Here is a 19,168-nt window from a genome sequence, read left to right as displayed (position 1 = left end):
GTTTCTAGCTCTGGTAATTATTCTCATCGACCTTCTAGTAAGAAGGGCTGAGTTTGTTTTCAGACCTAACAAGTCTGTCTTTACCTTCAGACCTGCCTTCAAGTACGCGAAGAACTTCATTTAGAATTTGGACACCTGCCTGCTGAGAGAAAGCAATATTACAGGTGAGATGAGGAGGCCTTAAACTCTGTTCCCCAGTGAGGAATTCAGAGCCTCTGCCTCGGCAGTTTGTTTCAGCAGCATGTGCTTCATTGAGGTCTCAGCTCACTGAAAAGGCTGTTGCTTTTGGTCATAAAAATGAGTAGTGTCATTTTCTCTTTGCAATAAATTCTTTCATCCAATCGTATTCCTGTATGCAAATATACCATGGCTGGTTCAGATAAAAAAGCACAAATAAAGCCAAGAGCTCAGTCAGGGCAAAAATCACCGTATTCCCTTTATACCTTATTTCACCTGTGTTTCAGGAACATCCTCAAACTTCTCAACTGAAGACATGAAGAAGCACGGGTCAGACAACAATCCTGCTCCAGTTACACCAGCACTGCCAGAACCATTAAAAGATCTGAAAATTAAGTACACCAAGGTTAGTAATATTTGCTTTTCTTAATCTTTCTTATGCATTCACTTCAGACAGTAAGATGGGCTCATTTTAACCTTATATGAACTGTGGAAGCTGCTGTAAACCAGTGCTTAAAATGTTTATTCTGGCTGAATTCTGATTTCACACATACCAAGTGATCTGCAGTGATCCTTTTAACCTGTTAAAGCACTTATATGTGCAAGCATGATAGAATGGTTCTATATTTCACATGGTGTGGATGTTGTTTTTCTCCTGAAACAAATTTTCAGCAGTGATAAATTTACCAGGAAGTATAAATGGAGCAAAGAAAGGTTTCTATTATATCATTTTTCAAAACAGTGACAACAAATTAAAATGTTAGCATATTGCATTGTGTTATAATCAGATTCAAACAATTATACCAGATAAGCTTACATAGAAAGGGATGTGTGAAAATGAAACTAAAAAAAAATTAATTCTGGTCACATATTTACATTAGAGAAAATGAATCTGGTTTTATATTTGTTTTTTAGCTAAACAAGTTGCTTATAAACTAGATATAGTCTAACTATGAAACTAACTATGAAATATTACTTTAAACTTCTTGAAATAGAAAATTCTTTCTATATAGAGTTAAAAATATACAGATAAAGAATGTCTGAATCCAGACTTGTGTTTCAAGCTTTAAAAGACTCTTTGCCAGTTTTATATCATAATATTATATCATAACACACAGATATCTGCTAGAACTTCTTTGGCAGAAACTTTGCCCTCTGAAACATCCAGGTAGAACTATTGATCAGAAAGGACCTCTTATCTTTGGAAATTCTTGGTTACTGTTCTTTTCTTTCTTTCTTGATACCATTGCAAGGGAAATAATTTTATTTTCTAAAATGACTGTTTAGTTTCTTTTCCAAAAGCAGGTATTCATCTAAATTAGTCCTTTTAAATTCCATTCTATCCTTTTTTTCTAATGGAAAAACGTAACCATGTTCCAGTACATGTCTTTCTTGAATAAATCATGCAGGATCTTACTTTGTAAATATTTAACAGGAAAGATATGTAGTTCTGCCATGTGATAGCCTGCCACTGCTCTTCCAGTCTCAAAAAAAGCCCAAAACATTTTACTATTTGATTTTTTTTGTTTTCCAAAGGAAAACAACTAATATGTGAAAAACACCAAATGATGTAACTGAATATGCAGGACACAAATTCCTGTAAATATTGCCATCCTTCTAAAATATTTAATTAGCAAAAATCTATTCTGTTAGTACAAAAAGGCAACCAGGAGACAGCCGGCATCGTTGAAAAGCCTAGTTTGTAGTGTGCAAGCAAGGAGAGTGTCACATAGCAAATGTTTCTTTTGCCTTGACATTAGATACCATTTCCTTGAAAGCTGCTTAACGATTCCAACTATGTAGAAATGCAATGCACTTGTTTGCAAAATCCAGCACACCTCTGTGGAGGCTTGATTTTTGCAGTGCTTTACTCATCTCTTCAAATATCACATAGGATTGTCTGAAACCCCAGCAGTGTACTGAGGGAGTTGGGATAATAGAAATGTCACCCCCTACACAACACTCATCCCACAATTTAGTAAAGCCTTTGCATTCTTGTGTTCTTACCCATCCCATTCCTCTCCTGTCCCATAGAAGCTAGAACATTGGGTGTGGGTGACTAGTTACATTGGAAGATGAGGGAAACACTAATTTCTACTGGTGTAGTAACCTTTCTGTCCAAAGCACCTACAGCCAGATCCTTCATGTTCATAAGCTCCAATTTCTCTTTTTCTACCATTGCATAATACCAACAATACCACAAAAGGATCTGAAAAGAGATCTGCAGAAGATGTTCTAAGGACTCTCTACTTATCAGTCTCTCTATTTTATTTTCTCTGTGTGGGATCATTTGTGGCTTTTCACATAGTTCACTTAACTAAATGATCTATAGATTGGTATAGCTACATATGAGAGAAGCCTTCTACGTACCGTATAACTCTGAACACTCTTCATGAAATTTGACTTTCAGCTATCAAATCAAATGTATTTTAAGCACTGAAATTGGCTTGTATTTTGAACCATAAAGTAATCTTGAATTGGTTTCATATATGAATCTCCTTTAAAGATATTTCCATGAACCCAATGAGTTTTGGTAGCTAGTTAAAAATGTGCTAGTAAATATTTTACTTAGCCAACACTGAGGAATTAGACAATGATTAGACAATGTGAAGTCACAAATGCTTTCTGTCATGAGGCTTTCACATACACTAAGCCCCGTGGTACTCTTTTAATCAGAGAAACTCAGATTAGTTAATTATTAGGTTGCCAAATTACATGAAGGGGAGAAAAGGTCTGAACATTCTCTTGCTAAGCTGCATGTGGAATATCAGAAAATGTGGAAGGGTAAGACACTCTGAGTAAAGAAAAATTATAGCTAAGCATCAAAATGTTGCAGTGACTAGCTTCAAAAACAAAGGTGAGGCATAAAACCACAAAAATGGAATTGGAGTAGCTGGGGAAAGGTAATCAGCTAGAAAGGTACTAAAGAAACTTACTCTTTCTAAGATCAACTCACTTTGTAGACACATAGTAACTGAAAAATACTAAAAAAAAATTGCATAAATACTTAATAGAAAGCATATGTTTTCAGATCATTAGTCTATTGCATGTAATTCCTACCTCAATAATAGCCTGTAAGTCCAAGGGAGAGAAAAAAATTACATGAAATATTAGCCATATATAAACTTCTTGTAAGGAAAAACCTGAGGGGGAGAAAAGAAAAGGATTTTACAGCAGTATCTATGTTGATGTATTTGTTTAAAGCTTACATTTTCATTCTTTAGTAGTTCCTTAAGAAATGTCACATATTTTAATTTTATTGCTCAAAGAATACAGTGAGATTCCATTACATATTTTGAGACTAGTAAATTAGACCTTTCAGCACTTGACATGAGCCTCCTCTCAGGCCACAAAATTTTAAGGCTTAAGTGTATCTGTAAAATTTACTGCCAAGTAAATTTTTAGTGAATTACTGTACTCAAGGATACCTGAATGGCTGTCACAATCTATATAAGCAGGTCTGAAGAGGTGCAGCAGTTATTCAGCACTCTGCACCACCTCACACAAGTGATGCTGAACTGCCTCCAGCACATGTCCAGCCTCAGCCCTGGTGTCTCTTCCTTGTTCCTTGCCTGTAAAAACCTGTTGTTTGTGTAATTCCCTGCTTCATAGTCTACTCAAGGAAGCTCGAGAGCAGTCAGATGAGCAAGGGTTCAAATCTGGTGAACACTTTTATCTCTGTGAAACAGGAAGCTGGGCTCATTTGAAGAGTATTTTCAAGAAAAACTTTGTTAAGAGATTTAAGGCAGATTTAAGGTGGGAAAAGGCTTTGCTTTTTCTTATACTGTAAGTTTGGAAGAGTTTCTGATATCTAAACAGAAGACAGCTTAGACCTTTACTTCTGTGTTTAAAAAGCTATCCTTAATGGCTATGTTAGGGATGGTTCACATTTTAGTTAGTTCCATTCCATTTCTTGACCACATCTCTGTATGAATTATAATGTAAATCAATAATAGTGAATTATATAAAAATTTTTCCCTAGTAAACAGTAAGTTTATAGACAGATGCTGAATATGGGATCAATGCAACAGCAGAAATTTTCTTTTCAAGCTGGCCTTTTAAGTTATTTTGCAGAAGCACTGAAGCCTGAAACAGTGTACAGACTGTACAATATTGAGCCCACAAAAAACGAGATCCTTATTCTAAGGAAGATTAAGCAAAAAGTTATGTTTCATGAGGTGATGACACCTAAGTAAAGACCCTAAAATTTCTTTGAGCAGAGGTATGGTGTTCATCTGAGACAAAGACGTACAGAGTCAAATGCTCTCTTCTCGCATGCAGCACATATATGGCACTTCCCATCTAGCAAATACTTAAAAATGAATTCACAGTTCTTTCAAAATACTCCAGAGCTAAAGGAAAAGAAACCACTGCGATGGCAGAAAAAAAACCAAAGCTCAGGTCTTGTCTCTCCATTCTCTGCTGAGGTCATCTGAATGACTAAATCAACTGTGTAAGCAAGGACAGAAATACTGCACTCTTCCAGGTAACTTCAACACCAAACAGTGGATGGTATTAGATCATTTAAACTGAAATCAAGCATTTCAGAGAAGCAAGATTTTACTGCACTATGACACTGAGGAATAAAGACAATCAGATGGTTTTTGACTGCCTGTTGCCTGGGCTTTATTTAAAACACTAAGCTCTAAGAGTATACAGTCTCATCTACTGGAAATCTGTATTTCCAGTTCTACTGCAAAGAAATCTGAATAGTCACCAATTCTTTGTGTTGTTGAAATTAAAAAAAAAAAACTTCTCTCCTAAAATTCCTGTGAAGTAACAGTTAAAAACACCTGTAACAGTATTTCTAAATTTTTTGCAAAATACACTTGTAGCTCTAGACCTCATGGGGCCTAGCCAGTCACCACAGATAACCCACTGCACAGCACTTGACGCAAAAGAGAGGTCCTTTGCATTTGTGTCTGAAGAGTTGTCAGTGGAGTTCTGACTCACTGACAAAACACTGTAACCTATTGGAAGATGATCCCAATCATTGTTTTCCTCAGCAGGTCAAGGTTGTTGTTAGAGGCTGCTGTTAGCTGGCACTTCAGTGCTGCCTGGATTTAGAGATCCACATCCTGTATGTAGTAAATACTCCACAGCATTTTATGGGCATGGCTGCATGCACATTAATGAGTACAGCTGCCTGAAATGTGTTAATACAGCTTACTTGGAGAGTTTTGACTTCTTCCTTTCCTGTCTTTCTTACTTCCAGTTGCAAGGCTGCTATCTAGCTTATGAAAGACATCTGGGTAGTTTGATTTATACAACTCTGATACAGTATTGTAAATATATTTAATATAATGAAGTTATGTTTTAAACAGGAATGATATTAGAAACATTAATAAAAAATATATTCTAAACTAATATTATAGGTGATATTGAATGGTGCAATAAATGTAGTTTTTAAACAAGCACTTTAAATATTTCCAAATATGGGATGTTTTTCTATTATTCCTTTCACAGACAGATATGAATTTGGCATACTGTAACATCATAGCAGTGTTATGTTAATATTTATCTTTTACTTTTTCTCTTCTCTTGGCAATGGCTTTTTTCATATTAACCATTTAACTTCTGTCTTTGTCCTTTCACCACTGTTGGAATTTTGTGTGGATATTCTTATAACTTGATTCATCACCTATCAGAAGTTTCCATGAACTTAGATACTTATTTTACAGACAGCTTTTTTTAAATCAGGAGTTCGGTGGTCAGTCCTGATGGTCAGAGGTGGCAATGACACTCTGTATAAGGTACTCACGTAAAGACAAGGAAAAACATACAGAATTGTGTTAATCTAATACAGAAATGTATTAATATATTAACAGATTGTTGCCATATCCATTTAGAGATAATAATTTTATCAATCTTGATAGTTATTTATAAATTATTCACCAGTTATTAACAACTACTCAACTAGTTTTAATACTATGCAGAAAATGTATTCTGTGAAATCTGTCACATTTTCATAGCATATGTGGTTGAGGTGGAAGGATTTAGTCCTCAGGTTTCTGTGAAAAAAAAGCATTTATCCTGCAGTTCTGGTGTCTCGATATTGTCTTGACCTGAGTCAACCACTGTCTACTTTGCCAATCCCAAAGTATTTTCTAGGTTTCTATTTCTAAATTCCTGCTACTCTAAGCAGCAACACTAGGTTCTTTGTCCTAATGGAGAGGAGACAAGAATCACATCTTTCCTGCTAGCTAGTCTCACAGCTAGACTACAGTGAGTAAAGGTGAGGCAAGATGACTTGATTCTAGAAAGAAGCAAAATTTGAGCTCAAAATACGTGGTACAGTCATTCAGAGCCTGACATGGCCTCAGAGGTGAGTACAAAAAAGATCTCATATTCATGCCTGCAACGCAATGGCACTGGAAGACAGGGAGAAAGGAGGGAACCAGCCCACCAGCATCAGGAAGGTGGGCTCAGATGCCGGGAGGACAGCTTAGCATGGCACCCCCATTTCAGTCCTGACCTGAGCCCAGAGAGCACAGAGAAGGTCAGGCAGGGAAGGTCAGGTACTGTTAAGTTTGGACTGTATACTTTATCATGTCCACTTCAAGAAGCAACCTTCAAAACACTTATTAGCAGCTTATCCTCCTCTTTTCAACAGCTGTGCATTTATCAGGTCTTTCCAATGAGCATTTCCTTTCTGTTTCGAGGTTAACCTACAGTTAAAACAAAATTAAACTGCTTTGACCATTTTACCAACAGTACCTCAGAGACAGCAGGCTGTAGAGTAGTACAGATCTTGTGCACCCACAGGTAAGACTCAGGATCTGTTTTGCATTTGTGAACAGAGACAAGTATGTCAAATTTCACACAGAAGTCCGTATGCCTGGCCTAAGTACACAGAACCATCTGGGTACAATTCTGTGCACTGTGCTCTAGTATAACCCTACTTGAGCAGGGTGATTGGACCATATGACCCCAGTGTGGTCTCTTCCAACCTTATACATTCCATGATTCTGTAATTCATTCAATTGACTATGGCAGGGTTTTTTTCAGTCTCAGATTTAATTTCAAAAAATCGTATTATTGGTTTTGTTTGTTTGGGGGTTTTGTTTTGGTTCTGGTTGGGATTCTCTTTTTTTTGGTGGGAGAGAGTGAAGAGAAATCAAAGCAAAGCTAAATACAACAGTGGTATCCAAGATATTCTTAATATACTACACTGACTAAATCCAAGGAATGTGTTTTCTTCTGTGAGGCTGTGTAACAGAAAGGCCCTTCATTTTTACCAACCCTGTGAGCCCAGGAAACTCAGGTAGTTTTCCATAGGTCATTTAGGGCTTCCCTATTACTTCACAAAGTGGAAAGACCCCTATGTAACAGCATATTTTTATGACATGAAACAAAGTAAAAATACAGTGTAGAGAAAGTTTGCCTCTCCAAAGGAAGTCAATTTTAAAAAGCTGATCCTGGTTAAGTACATGTGTGATTACTCATCTCTTTAGAATAATGTAGAAACAGCTATCCAGTTTTAGTTCAGGCACCAATCAATCCGGCAGCTCTCTGCTATGAAAGATATGTTTATTCACTAAAACATGTAACAGACAACAGCTATGTATGCATTACTAATATTGTTGCACTCTTTCTTCCCCTGCAGATATTTATAAACAATGAATGGCATGATTCAGTCAGTGGTAAAAAATTTGCAGTCTTTAACCCCGCAACTGAAGAGAAAATCTGTGAGGTTGAAGAAGGCGACAAGGTAGGGTTTTCTTTCTTGAACTTAACTGCAACTTTAACTTCACTGGATCTTAAAAGCAGGAAAGCAAGCAGCCATTTGTGTGATGTAAAACATCACCTCAGATGTACCTGATTCATCCTGTATACCTTCTTCCACAAATATAATTCTTAGCCCCTTTTTACTAAGCCATAATATTTTTTTGTAAAGAGACACTGAAAAACTGCTTTACCTCGGGCTCATATGAGAAAAGTTCTGAAGAAATATTTTTGCTGATTTGTTTTACTACTATTATTGATTCTTTTTCTTATCAGTCATCAATGATATCTAAAAATATAGTTGGGATTTTATTTTATTTTTTCTGGTTTTTTTTCTTTACATGTAATATAATCATTTATATAAGACTTTTCCTTATGGATAAAGAGAATAAATACTTATAATTTCCCACAGACTTTGTGAAGATGATCACTAGCAGCAGTATTTCTAGCTATATGTCTTCTCAGCACTGCCCCCTTCAAATATCTTGTTTTGTGAAAAACATACTGGAACATAGTCCTAAAAATTACACTGAAGCTGAAGGTGGCCTATCAAATAGTCACTAATTCCTCCAAATTTGATCAAATTAAAGCATGTTGAATCAGTGAGTGTTCAGGAAAGGACTAAAAACTTGTGGAAAACTGTAAAGAAATATTTTTAAAAATATATTTATGAGATTCTGTAGTGGAAAGTTTCGGACAGATGACATGTAATCAAAGATATAATGAAAACCTAAGCCCTAATCTCGGTATTTTTTTTGCATTACGTGTTTTTCTTACAAACAGGATTTGTCTAGTGCATACAGTTTAAATGTAAGTAAAGGGGTAGTTTTTTTAATAGGACAGTCAATGTTCTTAACAGAATTAAAGTTCTGACCAAAGAAAGGGTTTTTTAATAAATTCTTAGAAAGTAAATACAAGAAGTGAAGGTTTTATTTCCAGTTTGCAAGATTACTGTAATTGGAAATAAAACTGATTTTAATATTCATGGTTTCGTTCTTGTACATATTTATTTAATTTTCTGTGCTTCCCTGTCAAGGTTAATATTGCATCCAAAGGGGAATTTTTTTTTCATTTTTCTCACAAAATGATACATTAATTTTAGTCAAGAAAGATGCATATTTAGAATGTTTTGTATAACAAGATTTTTTTTAAGCTCAGCATAAAAATGTTAATTAAACACCTTTTTATCCTGTAGAAATGATGTAAAACTTGTTTGTCTATATTATAAGTTCACCAAAAGTTTACTGCCAATATAATAAGCACATGCTTTTCCAGAATTATTTATTTACTGTAGAGAAATTCACGCTGAAATGAAATTCTCTTTTGAGAAATACATTCAGAATCATCTTCTCATTAAATCTTTGTTACTCTGATCTGTAATTTCATCCTAATAATATTTGTCTCTAGTGTTGTCTAGCATTTCAGCAATAGTGACCACCAATTTCCCAGAAGGTCATAATGAAGATATATTTTAAACATTTTCTTAGAGAAACATGGCTGAGAAAGTCTGGCTTTTAATTATTTCATATATTCAACCTGGAGTTTTTCAAAGGTTTTGCTTTTCTTTAATACCAGCTACCTATACATAGTGCTGAGACTCTGATATTCGATCATCTTCAAATTAAATTACTCATAACCTGCAACTGTTCAGTTACCATTCAAAATTTTTGTAGCTTTCTTTCCTTACGAGCTCTCTAACAACTCATTAAATAAAGAGATAATACTATTCAACATACAGGTTTGCTTTCTCTTCAATAATTTTGCAAACTGATGTGTGATGACAACTGCTATTAACTAAATTGCCTAGTGAATTGTACAGATCTAGTAAATTACACAGCCATTATGAACCTAATATGCAAGAGGCTAGACTTCAGATAATGAGCCAAGAGATTTTAGGAACTTAATTTGTGCTTACAATAGGGTTGACAAAGGGCTGTCCACTGCCTTGCAGTGGTATTTTAGAAAACAAGAGGAGGTTACAAAGCACAGACATATATGTGGGTGGGAATTGTTTTCTTCCAGTTTGATGGTTCTTTCAAACTACATTCCTAATCCTAAAGGCCTCTAGTAATAATAAAGCAGCTCACCAAATTGTCAGCATACATAAAGTAAATGTACTTCTGTAAAAAATCTAAACTGAATCAGAAAGAAGTCTTCATACTCACAGTGTAGATTTATGTAATGAAATTAGATTTCACACAGTTGAAGAACAATCTTTTTTTAATTATTTTTCATTCATAGCCCTATCTTATTCTTTTATGATTTTTCTTGGTTTTAATTATTTCTGCACTTCTAGTAGAAAGAACACTGGGCAATGTAGTTTTAATTTACATGATTCATATTCATATGACTTTTTTCCCCTTATCCTTTTCCATTTAAGGCCAAGCCACAGCCCTTGAGTCCTATTGCAAAGATGTAGAAAATTTACTATAGGGGTCACAGGTAGTGATGAGCTGTTTGACAACATGCTGACAGATTCTGAAGAAAAGCAATTCTTAATTTGGTAGATTTCAGCTACCTGGTGTAGGTGACTGGTCAGTATTAGCCCATAGGAATGTCTATGCTATTCATATAGTTCCTTCCTATCTTTTCCCAAATTTCCTAGAAAAAACTTTTGGAAGGTCTGTGACCTTCTGCCTAACAGGTCTGTGCTGGGTTTTCCAAGCCACTAACACACCCCACTCACAGTGTCCTAAAGTTAGTTGATGGCTACCAACACCAGTTAAAGATTCAAGATCTGGTTCACATTTAAAACAATTGACCTTGGTGTTGACTTAGTTGAATTTGCTGATTTAGTCAACCTTGAAAATGATTTCCCTGAAGGAGATTTTAGCAAAGAGCAGCACAAAAAATGTTTGAAAGAAATCCTTCAAATATTGTATGCAAATTTCTCTGGCAAATGTGACACATAAAGAAACTTCTTTTTTTCTTTTTTTTTTCTCAAAATTTCTCATTTCTGATGAAAAACTAAGATAAACCTCCTTTTTATGTCACTGTTTTCATTGGTAAATTTTACAAGAATTATGAAATGCAGAAGAATTCCAAATACTAAAAGCCTTTTTTCAAGATATTGCAATTGGTTTTTTTAGATCCTGGAACACCCTTTGCACAGAATTTTTTCACTGTAGATTTTTCTTCCAAAGTGAAATCCAAATGATAAATAAGAAAATATGCCATAAAAAACATTAATGTACTGAAAAATTAGCTGCATATGCAAAGACAGTGCTTAGACTTTCAAATATTTAGGCTTAGCATTTTAAACCTGGCTTATTTTTAGTTTTTGATATAATTTTATACATAAATATTTCTCAAAACTTTTAAAAATAAATTTATTGATTTGTCTTCCTTAATAATAAATTTGTGTTCATTTTATGAAGCATCCTAAGGAACATCCTAAGGAGTTTTTCTAACCTGGTCTTCATTACACTGTAAGATACTTTCAGATGATGAGCAATTAAGCATTTAACTTACAGACGTGGTATCTCTTTGTAAACAAATGAGATTAAATTGTATCATCAATGTAAGTGCTTGGTGTACAGAAAGGGCTTAAAAATCTAAATTTTAAAAATAGAGCTCTTTTCTATATTTTTATTTTAGAAGCCTATGAGAAACTATCTGTTTCTCATACAATTTCACATTGCTGATATAGCAAGTGTTTTGAAAGAAAATAACCCACGTATTTAACATTACTGTTACTAATTTTGATTATATTGGGGTTGTTCCTCTTATTTAAACTTTATGTTAAGCTTATGCTAAACTTTACTTGTTTAACAGCAAAAATGGATGATGGCAGAACCAATTATTGATGGCAGAACCAATCACTGATTATGTAAGTTTTTTTGTTTTCCCCACAGGCGGATGTAGACAAGGCAGTTAAAGCAGCTAGAAAGGCTTTTGAGCTTGGGTCACCCTGGCGTACGATGGATGCTTCAGAGCGAGGAAGGCTCCTGAATAAACTAGCTGACTTAGTGGAAAGAGACCGTCTGATTTTAGCTGTGAGTATGATATGTGAACATAGGGACGAGGAGAAAAGGCCTGATTTTAAAAGAAAGATACAAGCAAGTTTAACATGCCTCATCTTTTGAAAGCCAGTCTGTCTCAACACATGGTTTTCTCCTCTATAGCAAATGGACATCACTAAGCTGGCTTGCACTCAGGTCTATTAACACCCTATATCCACAAAGTAGTTGATTATTTGATTAGCTTTAAAGTGATACTTAAACTACCTACAATCACAGTAATTTGAATTGCTGATTCTTAAGGACACACAAACATATATCACATGGTTAATGCTTGTCTAAACCAAAGACGGAATTGAGGCCTAAACTCAAATCAAAGCCTGAATCAAGGCCTAAACTCAAAGCTTGGCTCAGTGTTTATAGATGATACAAGTCAGAACTGGAAGAAACTTTGAACTTCAAGGCTCTATAGTTTCTTATCACTGGTCCTTCATTAACTCCAGCTTGCAACTAGCAATGAGGGATAAAGCTTAACCAGAATCAAAGAGAACAATGGATTATTTTAAGAAGAACAATAACATGAGCATTGGGGAATGATGTCCTCTCTTAAAGAACTACTGTGTATTGCCACTTAACAGAAGACACATAACTTGTAATGCTCTCACCTACAATCGTGCACTAAGGCAAGAAAAGACATGTAAAATAGAAATGCACCACCAATTTGATAAAGGCTGGTATCCTTTCCTCCTTGTTTTAAACTCCACATATGGTACTATTATTAAGGTGATTTCGCTGCTATTTCAAGCACATTCTGGAATTAAAATTTAGGTGGGGTAACTGTTTGTGCTGAAGATGAATCCTGGTTTTCTGCCAATTGCATAAAAAAATTTAAAGAGAAGGAGGAGTATCCAACATTCAGGATCATCACTCAGACTGATCTAGTTGCAGTTTAATGTATTTAGCCATTCACCACAAAACACACTGTAGATAAGCTCATAAAATTTAAACCTTCAAATATGTAAAATCTGCCAAGCATCTGCTGCCCATTATATGTCCTTACAACTATAGAAGAGTTTCTCAGCAGAAGCCTTGGATGAGTGGGACTTATATCCTTTAAAATGCTAGATTTGAGTTGAGAGAGGCAAAATTTGAAGAGAGGTATATTTTCAATAGAGAAGTATGCTCTCTTGTCCATTAAATAATTGGATAAGCTGGCATTTATTTCTTTATATTATTTATTGCTTTATTTGCATTAAAAATGCAAAGAGGATGAAGATACCATTTTTTTTTCCACAGGAAGGATGACACATTGTATTAGTTTTTGTTCCTGTTTGCCATTTTCATAATATGAAAGAATTACTTTTCTCTGGGGCCCCTCCCAACTTTCTATTTTACTGACTTTATTTCTAGTCACATTATTAACTATTTCCCTTTTCAGAAAAGGTATGTATGAGTGAAGTGCTTTCCAGACTTTGATGTAGAGAGATTTTATCCAGGCACAGTTTATTCTACCAGTAAAACTAGTACTATAGAGTAACACATACTTCTGTGCACTAGAAATCAAAATAGATGTCCAAAGCTAATTGCAAAGTTATTTTCCTGTGTTCATGCATTTGACCAGGATGAAAATTACTCCATTTCAGTGCTTTGTTATGCTTCAGAGGCTCAGCACACCTACAGATAGGCAACTGAAAAAATAAGTCAAAGCAAGGTACTGAAAGAGCCAATGAGAATTGTGTTTCTTAGTTTTCAACTTGTTGTGATGTTGAAAGCTAAAGAATTCTTAAGTTTGAGGCCAGAGAATAATTTTCTCCCGTGTCCAAACAGAACAAAAAAGCACCAGATACATCAGTTTCTTGCTGCTAAGAGCCATGAAGCATTGCTATCTTCTCTGTTTGTTTTGTTCTCTTCCCAAGTATGATATCTGAAATGTGCCCAGTTAACTAAAACTGTGGACTTCACAGGGGAATTGCTGGTGAACAACTGTTCTTGAAGATCAGTCTGTTGATCCAACCTGAAATAATAAAGAATGCCAATCTGATTAGATCTTAAAACCACAGTTTAGATCTTAGAACTATAGTTTGGGCTCCCTCTCCTGAATATTGTAACAGGATTGTTCATAAAATTGAAGATCCTTGATTTCTCTGTTTTGGAAAGGTTGCGAAAAATGTTTTTGAAGTGTCAAAAATATGCTGACATTATTCAAGAGCTGCTCATGATCTTTATGTCCCAATAGTAAGAGGCATGGAAATTAGTCCAAACCACACTCCTTAGATTTGGCTGGAAAGCAACCCTATTTAGAGCTGGTGTCTCTGTGGGTGGAACAGAATTGCTCAGCCAAAAATTTGTATATCATGAATGAATATTTACAGATCGTTAAAAGTTTGTATCTACCTGGCATGGAGTGTCAGGCCATCTGCTGTTGTCTTCAAATAAGACCACTTAGTTCATTCAGTTACTAGTTAGCTAATAAAAGAGAGTCTCTTCTCTATAAGCATTTTTTCTTCATACTGAATTTTTCTCATTTATGAGTTCTAGATGGCTCAGTTCTTTCCTTTGCACATCAAACACTCAAGGTGTATTTAGGGTATTTTATTACAAGATTTGAGTCTTCCTGCTGGTGTTTGAGGAAAACCACTCATTTTATTTGCATCAGTTATTTGCATCAGTTTCCTACCTGATCTCTTGATCTGTGCTTGCAGAATATTTAATATAAATGAGAACTGTGTAATTGATTCATAGGGGAGAGATGTTGTCTGAGTAAATCTTACCATTACAAACATGTCATGATCATGCTATCTGCATAGCTCAATACAAATAAACCATCATGAAAATTTCTCACGTGTAAATTGCTACATTCAGTTTTTCAAAATGTGTCCTTCCCAGGGGAATTCATCTAAATGCTTGTTCTAAAGCTGAAATCCTCAGAGTTAACTACCAAAAGCTAAATTACAAAGGACAAGCAAAAGAACTGTTATCAGTATTTGATATTTTTTTGAATTGCTGTTGTCTGCAGACAATGGAAACCATTGATGGTGGGAAGCTCTTTTCCACGGCCTACCTAATGGACTTGGGTGCCTGTATCAAAACTTTACGCTACTGTGCAGGCTGGGCTGATAAAATCCATGGACGTACCGTTCCAGTGGGTGAGTAGTTCCGAGATAACAAAATTAGAGAACTGAGTCCAACACAAGCTGTAGATAACTGCCTTTTATCTAAAAGTTGTGCAACATAGAAAATATCTCAAATGGAAAATATTTTAGAAAAGTTTTAAGATGGGTTATTAAAGATTTATTATAGTTCTCAGTTTAAACATTTAGTGTAGGTCTTCACATTTATTTCTTGTTCTATACACTACTAACAAGAGTTGTTTATGGACCGAAAAAATTAAGCTTTGTGTACATCTAAGAAATGTGGTAAGCTACTTTTGCATAGCATTGTATAGTTTATACAAGACTACAGTAGTGGGACCTGGGTGTCTGGGTATTTAAGCAAAGATTAGCACAAAGCAGTAATATTTATTTCAGTGATTGGATAATCTATTAGGAAGAGTAAGTACTAAGAGATAGGAATGAGGAAAGAGTATTTGCTAAGATTTCATTCCATTCCCTTTCCCATTAAGCAGCTCTAGGAAAACATTGTCTCTCTAGCTACCTTCTCTCAGGAAGACAAAGAAAAGAATGGTAATAAAGAAGGAATTAAGGAAAAGGTAATAAAGAAGGACTTAAGGAAAACTAGAGTGATAAATACTTCCAACTTTTTTGCCTCATGTAGACCTCTATGCTAGGTTTAATGGAACACATATTTATTTGAATCAAAGAGAATGTTATATTTAATGGATTTGATTTAAGCTAAGATCTAATATTAAAAAATGTCTGATATGTATGTAGGATTTAAAAGAGAACTTTCTGAAAGAAAAAAAAAGGTGATAAAAGAAATGAGGAATGCTTGTTGGTGTGCTGTGCATACCATATTGAGAAGCAGGGTTATCACTGCAAAAAGTCAGTCAGACTGGAAAAATCAAACCTTGGAGCTATGAAGAAAGTAGACATTGAATCCAGATGTATTTCATGGCTTTTTGCATAGTTAAGATTTTGAAAATATCATTTATAAGTAAAATTGTATCCAGCTAAGTTTGGTACCCAACTTTATCATTTTTCTGATCTAACTGTTTCTCACAAATGCTTTGTCTGAATGCCTAATTTTTTTCTTTTTCCCATAGATGGAAACTTTTTTACATTTACAAGACATGAGCCTATTGGTGTTTGTGGCCAAATTATTCCTGTAAGTTGGAACCATTTATGCAAAACATAAATGTTCCTTGTTACAAATAGAAATGCTTTTGAAATTTTACCTCTGCAAGTGCATTTGTGAAACATCCCTAAGCAGAAATTTTCAGGTCCTGAAAGACAGAAACCATCCTGAGTACTGTAATTCTGATTCATCAGTTTGTGATAAGTCAGTTTGGTCCAACCTTGCCCTCTCCTTGCTGTATATGGAGAGAAAATAAATATCAAATGTTTGACTTACAAAATAATTTGAAAGATGGAATTTTGTTTTGTAGAAACCAAAAGAATTAGAAACAAACATATAAGAGAGTGTAATATTACAATCTATAATGTTTAAGCCTATAAGAGTGTAAACAATAAGTTCTTTAAGACCCAGAATATCTGTTCTGCTCCATACAGCATTCAGACAGCTGGATCTTTATGGCTAAGACTCATTCACCATGATGGTGGTACAAGTTACAACACAAAGAATGTGTCCAATAAAGCTCCTGTTTGTCCCATCTAAATTCCCAGTTTTGAAGTCACTCATTTTAACTGTTGCAAAAGGCCTACCTGAGTCTGATCACTCAAAACACTAGAGGAGCTCAAGTTCTAAATTTATTTGTGAAGTCTGCATAATTTTGGTGGGTGCCTGTAAAAATAGTTGTATGCACTAGGCAGTCCCAATCCACCCACTCCCTTGCACATGGCAGTTACGAGCAGCCTCACCTGACCTTCTTGGCAACTCAACTTCTGAAAAAGTCATCTTGTCTATAAGGTCTGCTCAGACATGTGGGTCCTGCCTGATGTCTTTAAGTTGATCTTGAACATTTGCTGTATCTTTAGACCACCACATACATGTGGTGGCTGGCTCAAATATGTTTGTATCCAGTGTCCAGGAGAGCTTGAGAAACTGGTTTAGATCCTCTTGTATGTCAGACACAAGACATTTCAAGTAAAACACTCAGTCGAGATATGCTAAAGAGCTAGAAACATTAGATGTGGCCATTTAAAATAGAATTATCTCCTGGAAATATAAGCAGCCGTTATTACAAACGCTGACCTCCCTTATAAAATGTTAAGTATTTCTGAGTTCATTTTCTCTCTATCAAAATATGAACCACCAAACTGTAGGTTTCTACATAAACCAAAACTGTGAGGACTATGTGTATGTTACAAACCACTTTTGATAGCTCACCATTTCCACTTCCTTTCACTTACTCAGTTCCACTTTAACAATGAATATGCAGAAAACCCTGTAATCCCTCACTTTATGTTATTTATGCTCCTATTATTTTTGGGGCTGGTGTGAGACTGAAAGGAGACAAGGAGAGAAAAAATGAAGTGTTGCATGTATTTTCCTCCTAGCCTTTCTGGCATAATAGGTAACTACCTATCTTTACTGCCTTTTTTCCCATTTCTAATAAGGTGTCTGTTGAGCCGAGGCTCATGGCCTCAATGCTTCCCAAACTATTGTAAATATTCTCAAAAGGGAAAAGTTGTTTTCCCCTGGTCATGTTGTCTCTCATACTGCAGAACATGTGATCCAAAGCAGGCAGGTGCCTTTCAACCTGTCTGAACTGCCCACAACAGACAGCTGCCAGCGAAACCTCCAGGGGAGAGAGCAGGAGCAGCATTATGTATTATTACCTTGTATCCCTTAGAAAACTGAATGGATGTGACCATTTAAGATAGAAAAGCTCCCAACTGCACCACTAATCCAACAACTCTGTACTACGTTATTAACGGAGTACACCTATTGTCTCTTGAGGTTTTAACTAAAACCTTAAATCCCCTGGACTTGTATATATACAAAAATCACCGGTCTTTGTATTACATGGTTTGCCAGTTGTTTTTTCAAAACATCTTCATTCTGAAAGGAATTCAACAAAAAGTTCAACCACCCAGTTGACAATTTGCACTATTATAATAGAAAAAGCTGAGACATTTTGGTGATGTATTAGAAATAGGATACACTTTCTGGTCTGTCTTTCAGTGGAACTTCCCATTGGTTATGTTCATCTGGAAGATTGCTGCTGCCCTTTGTTGTGGAAACACAGTGGTTGTGAAACCAGCAGAACAGACTCCACTCAGTGCCCTTTACATGGGATCCTTAATTAAAGAGGTAAGTCACCAACAACAGAGTTACTTGTTCCTCTCAGAAGTGCAAGAGCATACTGCAGCTGAAATGCCACAAAGGTGATATAAGCCAGGCTCATTGCATGCCTAGCCTTGCACTGTGGAACTTACCTTGCTGTAAACCAGGAAAGCCAAACCAGGGCAAAAGCACGCATATCTTTCACCCCAGTAGACACACACAAAACCCCACAACAACAATTTAGTAAACTTCATTCTTTAACAAATATATTTGTATTACAAAAGCACAGTACCTTTCAAAGTCAAAAGTAAACAAGGAGTCAAGTGCAGAGTACTCGGAGGTGAGTGGCAATGACTTTATTAGCATAGTTATCACAGAAGAGAACCTGTTTGTACAGCTTTGCTTTTTTTTTTCCAACTGAACAAAGTTTTCATCCACCTGAGTTTATTAACAGGGAGCTGTAAAATCAAACTGGTGACTGCTGCCAAACCTGTGAACTCTCTTCACCTAGTAGCTGCAAGAAGGCACTCTGTACTCCTGAACAAGGAGTGTGCCAGTTTCTTCAGAAAGTTAGTATCTTCAAAGCTAACTATTATGCCCAGTTGAGAAAACACCCAAAGAGAACAGTAAAATAGTTTAGATTTCTTCCCAATAAAATCAACGAATATATTCTAAGGTGATTCAAAAGTTGGCAAAGATGTCAATAATTGCCAGTGCAGTAACCTTGCAGAGTTCTAGTGGAAATGACTTGGCACATTTTATTATTCTGCTTCAAAACAGTGGTTCAGCAGAGTATACTGACTGGTTGTGAGTTAATATTACACAGAAACTAAATGATTATCAGGGTGGAACCAAGACTTGCTGTTATTGCATCACATAGTAAATGTTATTAGATAATACTGGGGAGGAGCAATAGCTTTAAAAAATATCAAAGAAACCTT

General features: G+C 35.5%; 1 protein-coding gene across 1 annotated transcript in view; it reads left to right on the top strand.

Annotated features, from left to right (window-relative positions):
* The first annotated feature begins 398 nt into the window (after positions 1-398).
* The window catches only part of ALDH1A1 (aldehyde dehydrogenase 1 family member A1), a 30,732-nt gene continuing 11,962 nt past the window's right edge, over positions 399-19,168 (top strand). The window contains exons 1-6 of the mRNA XM_069000781.1: positions 399-583; positions 7,784-7,888; positions 11,757-11,897; positions 14,878-15,007; positions 16,084-16,145; positions 18,126-18,254. Of these exons, the coding sequence (XP_068856882.1) occupies positions 494-583; positions 7,784-7,888; positions 11,757-11,897; positions 14,878-15,007; positions 16,084-16,145; positions 18,126-18,254 (657 nt within the window). The 5' untranslated portion in view covers positions 399-493. The remainder of the gene's footprint in view (positions 584-7,783; positions 7,889-11,756; positions 11,898-14,877; positions 15,008-16,083; positions 16,146-18,125; positions 18,255-19,168) is intronic.

Source organism: Aphelocoma coerulescens (genome assembly GCF_041296385.1).
Source record: "Aphelocoma coerulescens isolate FSJ_1873_10779 chromosome Z unlocalized genomic scaffold, UR_Acoe_1.0 ChrZ, whole genome shotgun sequence".
Taxonomy (NCBI): domain Eukaryota; kingdom Metazoa; phylum Chordata; class Aves; order Passeriformes; family Corvidae; genus Aphelocoma; species Aphelocoma coerulescens.
This window is presented reverse-complemented; position numbering and strand designations above follow the sequence as displayed.